Source organism: Meleagris gallopavo, chromosome 2 (assembly GCF_000146605.3).
Source record: "Meleagris gallopavo isolate NT-WF06-2002-E0010 breed Aviagen turkey brand Nicholas breeding stock chromosome 2, Turkey_5.1, whole genome shotgun sequence".
NCBI lineage: Eukaryota > Metazoa > Chordata > Aves > Galliformes > Phasianidae > Meleagris > Meleagris gallopavo.
Window position 1 is genome coordinate 63,235,106 of NC_015012.2, and position 9,961 is coordinate 63,245,066.

General features: G+C 42.5%; 1 protein-coding gene across 1 annotated transcript in view; it reads right to left on the minus strand.

The window, feature by feature from the left end:
- LOC104909846 (coiled-coil domain-containing protein 162-like) overlaps positions 1 to 7,359 on the minus strand; it is a 36,850-nt gene extending 29,491 nt beyond the window's left edge. The window contains exons 1-3 of the mRNA XM_031552227.1: positions 7,158 to 7,359; positions 2,085 to 2,202; positions 666 to 828 (exon numbers count right to left, since the gene is read on the minus strand). Of these exons, the coding sequence (XP_031408087.1) occupies positions 666 to 828; positions 2,085 to 2,202; positions 7,158 to 7,330 (454 nt within the window). The 5' untranslated portion in view covers positions 7,331 to 7,359. The remainder of the gene's footprint in view (positions 1 to 665; positions 829 to 2,084; positions 2,203 to 7,157) is intronic.
- Between the last annotated feature and the right edge of the window lie 2,602 nt (positions 7,360 to 9,961).

Consider the following 9,961-nt stretch of genomic DNA (forward strand, 5'->3'; position numbering starts at 1 on the left):
TGTAAACACATCTTAGCGTGGGATGATTAACTGCTCTAACATGTGCCCAGAGAGGGTGCCCTGTGGTAGCAGAGGCACCCAGCAAGTAGTCAGACATCACAGCTACAAACCCAGCCAGTAACATGAAGCTAGGCACATCCAACTCCTGCACTACCCTTACATGTGAACTGTTATTAGGTGATGTGGTCCTGTTTCTGCACAAAATGATGTTTGTGCAGGATGACATGCTCTGCATCTGTTTTAGCCTTTGGAAAGAGAATCAAGTGACAGATTTACTAATGGAACCAAAGCCAGCCTTTTTTTTAATCTACTGGTTAAGACAAAATCCCCACAAGCTGACCAGATGGCTTAACAGAAAATTGCAAGAGGAGGAAGAATAATTTTGGACTATATTTTCTGTTTCCTTCTGGAGCAGAAGTCACAAACCTGGTAGGTATGCTGCTTTTCTGTAAGATTGCAACAGATCTGTGCACAGACTTTAAAAATGACACTCCTTCATTAGGAAAATGGAGCAGGAAGGGGAAAAAACAGAATGGAATTTTGTCTTAAGCCTTCTGTTAACATCAATCTCACACTTCCTTTGTCCCTTTCTCATCCGCAGCATTTCACCCTTATTCTGCAGATTTGGAGAAATCTACCTTGAAGGAGCAGTACCTGTTACTTACCAATCCTTCCAGTCCCTCCCCAGTCTGGAGTCAAAGGCTCTGGGTTTAAGGCACAAAAAGAGCTTGGTGAATTTCCTAACTGAGCAAAAGCCAGGAGGTAGGCAACGACATCATGAAATGCACCAACAATTTGTAGGCTTAGGCGGAGAGCTTTGAGAGCAGCCTGCAACCAAGACACACACGCAAGGAAAAAACCATTCAGATGATTGGCCTTCAAAAAATACATCAAAGTAGGAAATATTTTTGAGCAAGTGTGATTTTGCTGTCAGCTGTATCACTTGGACTGCGGCGCTAGTGATGGATACACCCAGATCCAGATAACAGGATCTTTGCTGAAGAATTAATTTTTACATCCCATCTACTTTCCCACTGAGGAAGGAATGGGAGCACTAATGGATGCTGCTACTCAGACACATTTGTCCCCTGGCCACAACAGCTGTCACAAAGTGAGACCTCTCAGGATGGCCCCCAAGGCAGAGGTTTGTGACTGCAGCCCTAACTCAAGCCGGAAGATCTATCTGCATGGCCTCTCAGTCCCAAAGATCAGCGTCAAGTGCAGGGTTTAATTTAGGCTCAGGGTAGTGCTCACATCTGTCATGTACCATCTGGTGTCAAAGCCTCTGGTTTAGAAACTGCTACCCCGGTGCCTCACAATAGTCTTTTTCACTGCTTATTTCTCTCCAAACAGCTTCCTTTTGCTGGAGGCAGAAAAGATAGCATGAGGAAAATGCATACAGTTTCCTTCCCCTCACTGGAGTCTCCCCTGCAGCATGGCCATGGTAAGCCCAGGGACCTCCTTCTCCCTGTCCTGTTTCCTCAGATTGAGAAGGAGGTAGAGAAAAGTAAAAGCACATAAAGGTCATGATCTGTCACTTCTATATATGAGGGGACAAGTATTAGAATAGCTCAGCTGGAAGGCACCCACAAAGACCATTCAGTCCAACTGCCTGACTACTCCAGGGCTAACCAAAAGTTACAACTCCAAATGTCTCTTGATCACAGACAGGCACAGGGCATCACCCATCTCTCTAAGCAGTCTGTTCCAATGTTTGATCACTTTCATGGTAAAGAAATGTTTCCTAATGCTTAGTCCTCTTCTGGCATGCCTTTGTATCCTTCCCATCCTGCCACTGGTACCAGGAAGCAGAGCTCAGCACCTCCCTCTGCTTCCTCTCCTCAGAGAGCTGCAGATAGGAGTGAGGTTTCCTCTAAACCAAAAGGACAAAAGGTCTCTCCTTCCTGGCAGGCACTCCTCATTAGCTCTCTTCATCACTGGCACATCCTAGCTGCACCCAGATCAAAAACACTGACTTATATTTCTCCACCTCCAATGCATGTGTAATACTGTAATGCATGTGTAAAGATGTGAATGATCAACCACCTAGAACAAAATCTCTTTTAGCATTAGCAAATACTGACCTTCTCTGAAAGCATCTTGAACATAATCAGCACTTCAGTAGGGTGAGGGATGAACCACAAATTAAGGAAGGTGCATCCATCTGGGGACAGCAAATAGTGTGGCCGAGGATGGAAGAATCTGAGTGATTGCAAGAAGGAAGCATTTTGAAACTCCATTTCTGCTTGACACTTCCCAGAAACATATATTTTTTAAGTTTGATGAAGCTGTTACTTGGATATAGGATTTGCCTCTAAGTTTTGGAGCAGGTGTGTTTTACATTATTTAACTTTGATGTGTAAAATACAAGCTAAAGGTTGGACCTAAAAAATCTGCTGAATTCAACAGAAATTTTCTTTGGTTTTACAACCAAGTTCTAAAACAGCTCAACTGAGAAATTCTACAGCAGCACTTTTGAGTTAAGCTCAGCCACCTACTCCAGTGGCCCAAGTGGTATCAAAACAGTACTGATTACTGAAAATTGACAAGAAAAGATCAGGCATGCAGAAATGCTCCACCATATGCTCTGGAAGGGACATCATCTCAGATGAGAGCCCAATGACAGCTCCTCCAAAGACCTAGCTACTCCATTCAAGGCACCAAGAAGCCCCAGTCCTCATAAATCCCAGGAGATGTGAGCTGCATTTGGCACATGTGGGAAGCAGACACAGGTTCAGAAGAATTGTCCCCTTGTTCCTTAATGCAAGAGGCAAAGAAGCAGAGTGTAGTTGTTTTGCCTCATTTCCCCAACTTCGTCCTCTTCAAAATTAAAAAACACTGATTTATCAGAGCCATGCCCCCTCCCATCATGTCAAAGAAAATTAGTCTCCAAATAGTGACCAACACATCTAATTTATATAGCTGGTATGGGAGCTGCTCCGTGTAGGGCACTCAGAGCCTCTTACCCAGGAACGCGCTTCAGCTCTGCAGAATGGGAAACAGATAAAGCAAAGCAGCAGGCGTACAGATAGATGCTAGATAATTATATCAAAAAAATAATATGCAGTTACTAGTAGGCAGCCAGTCTTTTTTTTTTTTTTTCCCCAGAAGATATTCAAATACATTTATTATAGGAATAATGTACTCCCCTGTTTTTATATACAAGGTGTCATTTCTTGTACATGAGGTACAATGTGCAGCCAGTACATTCTGAAACGAGACATAAATTCAGCCTGGAAATTAAGCTCAGCTTGTTCTGAAGTGAGTTTTACAGGGTTTTAAATCTTGATATATATTTTTTTCTTTTATCTGCAAAAAGCAAAGCTGAATGCCAAAAAAATAGACCTTTGGTTTAGATGGGATGGAGTAACAAAAGGTTAAATACCCTGTGCTGTAAGCACAGAAATTATATTTGGGCAGGGTTTGTTTGACCAGCTGTCTCTCACTAATTTTTGCAGAACGATAAGCACAAACTGCACCGAAGGAAACTGCAAGTGACGCTTTTCGGAGTGAGAGCAGCACTCACACTGTATATCTCTGTTTCCTCCTCCTGACATCACAGCCTGTCAACAACACCAGAAGAGAGAGCAAACACGGATGCAGAAGCACACACGCTGCCCAGATGTGTTCTGTCTTTACAGAGTCGAGGGGACAAGGGCTAGAGTCTGTCACCACTGCCATGCTACTCCACCACACTGTGCTAATTACAGGCACCTCTCTGCAGCCACAGCTGCAATGGAGCCCAGCGGTGTGTGGCCCTGGCACCTTGTTTCTCCAGAAGGAAAATAAGGACATCTCATAACACCTACGTGAACCCGGGTGCTGCCAACCCCAGCAACACTAGACAAGATATTAAGAAGAAATTCTTTACTGTGAGGGTGGTGAGACTCTGGAACAGTTTGCCCAGTGAGGCTGTGGATGCCCCTTCCCTGGAAGCACTCAAGGCCGTGCTGGATGGGGCTGTGGGCAACCTGGTCTAGAGGGAAGTGTCCCTGCCTATAGCAGGGGTTGGAACCAGATGATCTTAAGGGCCCTTTCAACCCAAATCATCTCCCAGGAGAACACAACATAATCCCAGATAAAGCCTAAAAACCAAACCCAATATATACTATATTTGGGTCACAGAGATCCTATGGCATCTAAAAGTGTATGGCTAAGAACTGTGACCTAGTTGTTTGGGTTTTTTTATGCCAATCTGGGAACAAAGAAACAGGCTGGGGGAAGGGAAGGACAGGATGGTACTGCCACACAAAAACCACAGCACCATCTTTTCCTCTTTCTTCCTGCTTCTCACAGTTACCTTTAGGACAGCACCTGCTGAAGGAATCTTTCATTACCTTCTGTATGATAAGACCTGCACTGCACCTGAGTGCTCCTGCCCTTTTCTCAATTCTGCTCATGCACGGTTTCCTGGTAAGGGTGGGCACAGGGCAGGTGCCCCCTTCATTCCACTGCATCTGGGCTCTGAGATGGCAGAATCGGCAGGACAAGGGGCTTCATCTGGCCAAATGCAGGTGCTTATCATATGAGCACCTCCCTTTACCATATGAGTTGCTGGAGAGAGCCAGAGGCTTTGCTGGGACACAATTCATATGGATCTTAAACAGGTCAGGAGGATGACTCATCCTTTTAAACCACCTGTAGACACTCTGGGGAGCCTTATCAAAAACAGGCATCTCAAGTTAGATAGCCTCTTCTGGAACATTTCCGTTGATATTAATGAACTTCAGGCTTTTGGAAATGTATAGATATGCAAATAGATTTTCATAATAAGTATTTCTATTCTCATTTTTTCTTCATCTTTTCCAGAATCTGTCCTTCCCTTTGCTCTTTATTCCATTACATTTTTCTTTTTTTCCCACCCTTTTTCCTCTTCCCCCTCATCAGTCTGCCTCCACCACTGCACTGAAAAACTTTCCTCCAGACCACATCCACATTTCTCCCACCCATCTGCTGCTCCTTCCCACTGGGAGGGATGGAGAACACACGACCTGCTCCAAGTGGCCAGCAGCCATAAATGCAGGCAGTACTGAGATTGCTTAGAAGATAAGAAAGCAATTGAATTAACGTCCTACTACAACCTTCTAAATGCAGGCAAGATGGAAGCTAAATTTCTGCTTTCATTATAACTAATTGACAGTTGCTGTCTACACAGAGCTTCTTAGCTCTTGCTAAACAGCAACAGAAAATGAAACATTAACCGGTAGTAACTGATAAGGCAGGGATGAAAAAAGCACAGAAGGGTTGAGAGGGCAGGATCCACTTTTAATTAAAGCCTCTCCTACTGCTCCCTGCAGCTCTCTAAGATGACTTTCTAGCACAAATGCCCATTTCTGTGCTTCCCAGGACAGAAGTGAGGCTGAGCAGCTGCCAGGGGCATGTTGCAGCCATACCCACACCAGCTGCTTTCCAAGCACTTCCACTTTAACTGCCTCCAGTAAGTAAGGGTTTGCATTTCGCTTGTGTTACAAGTTAAAATGCTGGTATTGCACTTTTTGAAGAACTGTAGAAGTATAATCCTGTAAAGTATTCCAGTGCACTGAACCATTTACTTGCTGATGAAAAGTTACAGGACCAAGAAACACAAGCCACTCTCTGATAAGAGTACATGATGTTGGATATCCCACTAGAGCCAATGTTCCTCCATTCCTTCTCTGTTGCAGGATGGATACATCTGAAATGCACCACAGCCTTCTTTGCTAGATGTCCTAGGTGTAGCAGGTAGCACAAAGACAGTAGGAGTTCTAGGTATTCTTAGACATTAAGGGTAAAGGCTATAGATCTACAGGTTCTGCAGCCAAACTCAGCTTCTCTCAGCTGAGAGAACTCAGCTCTCAGCAAATAAATCATGTTTGATTTAGTTCTTGCTAATAAACTAGGTTAGAAAACAAAACAGCTGCTGTGACAAGGAACCTCTCTTGGTTCCAGTTCCCAAATGAGTTCAGAGAAGTACAACCATGAACTGTCACCCTGAACTGTGTGAATGCACTGGGCGTGGGGGGTAGCCTGAGCTTGGAACATATGTCTAGCAAAACAGTTTGCTTCTAGGATTAACGTCATGTCTTGGTACCATGTTCAGAGAAAGCTCCTTCTAAAACGAATTGTCTTTTATATGGCCTATGTACAACTTTCTGTGATTGTATGCAAAATACTGCTGAGCTTAAAAGCTTTTGAGGACATCTGAGATGGGAGTACAAAATGCAGTGCCTTAGACAATATGTAATGAAAGTAGGCAAATAATAGAAAGAAAAGACCCGCATCTCAAGATTGTGGTGGGGCTACTCCCCAGCAACTAGAAACCTAGGCTACCTAAGGCTGGTATATATCCAAAAACCTACAACTGAGATAGAGTTAAACAACAGGGAGATGTCAACAATTCTGTGGTGAATTACTGGGTTGAACCATACTTTATGACTTGTTTGGCTTGTAACCACATTCCCAAGCTTTGTTATCAGAACTAAAGCTCTTGATTGAACATTAACAAATATTCTTTTCTGTGCTTGCAACTGAGCCTCTCAATTGCTGGGAAGAAGATGAATAAGAGCAAAACCAGTGTATTGGGTGACTGCTTTCACATCCCAAATCATCTGCTGGCTGGTGCTAACTTGGTCATCTCAGAGGCTGACATACAGTCAGCAAAAGGGCTTGCTTAAGTTTTGAGGAAGGAGATCCTTGTAACATGGCCAAACAAACGTCTCTTCTGAAAGCAGCAGATGATTTAGGGTCACACCCTCGTCTCCAGTGCACTCTTCCTCTCCCTAACTTCTGACAAGTCACATGCCTGTTACTAACAGTTTTCAGTTCAATCTTAAATAAAGAAAAAATTAAAGGGCAGGACAATAACTTCAATACACATACTTAATCACTGAAGCAGAGGATTTCCATCCTGAAAATGCAGTCCTCTACTTGTTTCCTATAAAATACAGTTTTGGGACTAGAGGCAAGAACATCTCTGAGGTTTTCCTCTGTTGTATGCCAACTTTTGCAGGAGACTGACTGTGCACATTCTCTGCTTGCAGTCTGGCAGAACACACTGCTCAGAGCACCCTTAGGCTATCATTCCCCATACAAATATGTAGTCATTCACATTTGCTAGGTAGTATGCACTGATTGAGGGCAGTGGCCCCCAGAAACACATTTTCAAAGATGACACAAACCTGGGATCAGCTGCAAAGTTTTCCTTTAACTCCTGCTCTTTTTTTCCTTGAGAGAGTCCAATTATAAAGTACTTGTCTCTGACAACAGGGAAATCATCTAAGAGGCTTCTTAGGCTATTGTAGAATGCAATGAGCTGACCTCGCAGGGCGTGCTGGGACACACGCTGATTCATCCTAAAAAGGTGTAATATATGATTAAAGTATACAGTGTTGTGCAGGGCATCGCCTTCCCGAATAAGTACTGTCTTTGTTGAACCTAACATCTTTCTGTAAGGACATCCCTTACATCTTCTATGGTAAAAATTACAGGCTATGTTCTTCCACAGTAAGAAAACTAGAGGGGTAAAAATCAGTTTCTTCCATAGTGAGACAACTAGAGGGATAAAAATCACTAAAGTGGCATTTATGAACCCAAATAAAATTTTGGCTTGTCATCAGACTAATGTGTTTATAATGTTCTAGAAGCATCCACAAATTAATACGTCAACTGCTTTGTGGTAGCTATTGTTGCTTATATACCAATAAGGAAGCGGAAGCAGGAAGGAGAAAAGCGATCCGATGAGTTAATTGCAGAACTGCAATTAGACGTTGTGACTCTGAGTCAGATTTCACAATCACTCAGGCAGCACTGAAAGTCCAGCCCTGGCTGAACACTATGTCCAGACTGATCTGTTCAGCCTTACCTACATCTTGGACAAGCTGTACCAGGGTTGGAGGTAGCCTGCCCAGTTTGTCCACGTTTGTGAAACCAAAGGGTGAGCTGCAGAATTTCCCTTTCCCATACTGTACAATTTTACAGTGCAATAGACATGTCTTACAAATCCAAGAGTCTACCTTATTTGCCAAACATACTGAAACAGCTGCCCTACTTGCAGCTTGTTACAGGGCTTCTTGGAAAAACTCTATATGAAACTTTACTTTCTTCCAAGTTGTTTGACAAAGTAGATGAAAATCACAGGATAGTACATCAACACTATTTCATTGTATTATCCACTGTGGATAATTTTCACTAATTTTGACAATGTTTCATTGCCTTTCTGCACTTGACTCACTACCCTGTAAACAGCCCTTTCCCTTCATAAAGAAACTAAGTGGCATATTTCCTCCTCTTCCAGCAACTCATCTTGTACTGCCTGTAACATGATCACTAAACCACTCTAAGTGTTCTAATTTTCCTTATTTTGCAGAATGTCCTACAGGTCTATTCATAATATTCTGAAAAGAAAGTTCATAAGTTCATATTATCCACATGAAACAGAAAGCCCCAGCACAAGAGTTATGTTTAAAACATGATGTGTTTCCATGGATATGTCTATACCAAATATAAATCGATTATATGCTAGACATACAGTAATTTTCTATATCAGACATACTTACTTAAGACAATATTCAGTAATAATGTCTCTTTTCAGTTGCAGAATTTCATCCTATAATGAGACAATATTTTTGAGTAGGACTTAGATGTGCTGGAAATCTAACAAAGTCCAAACTGCTTGTTACATTACAACATTACAGATATCTCAGCATTATAATTCCAAAACTGTAAGGAGAATAAGTGTTGAGAAATAATTCAAACAGTACGACAGATAAAGCCAACATTTAAGGCAGTCTTGTAAATAAATCCAGAATTATTTTATTCATGTCTAGTTTACCTAATTTTGTTCAAAATTTGTGCAATATTTCCCAAAAGATTTTGCAGCTAGCAGTTGTTTCCTCACACACACATCTTGCCTACTGAGTTGGTAAAGAGGTTATGACCACATTGAATCAAATAAATTCTGTTGACATTCAAAGGTCTGTGCAGAAAGAGTTTGCTTTTTACTACCTATTAAGTTCTCAATGACCACATCTAATGTACTCAGCAAAAGATACAGAATCACAAGCAGCTTAATTCAGGATCCATGTATTCACCTTTATCTAGGCACTGGATAAAGAGTGAAAAAGGCCATATCTATGCCTATCATGGTATTTATACAATTTTCTATGACTCTCAGTTTCTTCTAAAATAGAATAATTATATTTAAAAGGCTGCTAGAAATAGTTATGGTAGTAAGCCTTCCTCATGTAGTGTCTGTCTCTAGTTAGGTTGTTGGATGATTTGTGCATAAAAGCCAAGAACAGTTCTGTACTCAGTATAACTATAGTCAGAATTTGCCTCCTTATTATAGTCAGAGTTTACCTCTTACTTAGTTTGGAAATAGCCTGTGAGCAAATCCTGCTAGTGACCACAGCCTTTAGTTAGCCATGTGACTGCAGATTGCTGTTGCTTTTCATGCACCTCTCTGTCACAAGCCCCACAGCCATACCTATGGGAGAGCATGAGGGAACAGCACAGCAGAAGAAGGTTCTCTTGAGTACCTTCAACCTTCCCTAAGGCTGGTTCCTGAGACCAGCCTACTGTTGAGGTAAAAATAAAACATTTCTTAAATATACAAAAATTTTTCTCAGAAAGGGTGGTGAGGCAGTGGCACAGGCTGCCCAGGGAGGTGGTGGAGTCCCCGTCCCTGAACATGTTCAAGAAACATGTCACTCAGGGACATGGTTGGTGGGCACGATGGAGATGGGCTGGTGGTTGGACTAGATGATCTTAGAGGTTTTTTCCAACCTTAATGATTCTATGATTCTGTGAAAATTTGCCATTTCCACCTCTACAATACAACTGCTGGGCTCTCTCCTCCACTTCCATGCGGCACAACTCAAAGCCACTCTCCATGGGCCTTCAAGTCACTCACTACTGATGCTGTGAGGCTGCAGCCCTGAGCCTGACCTGCCATGTCCCAGCTTTGTAGCCTCCTCCTCCCCAT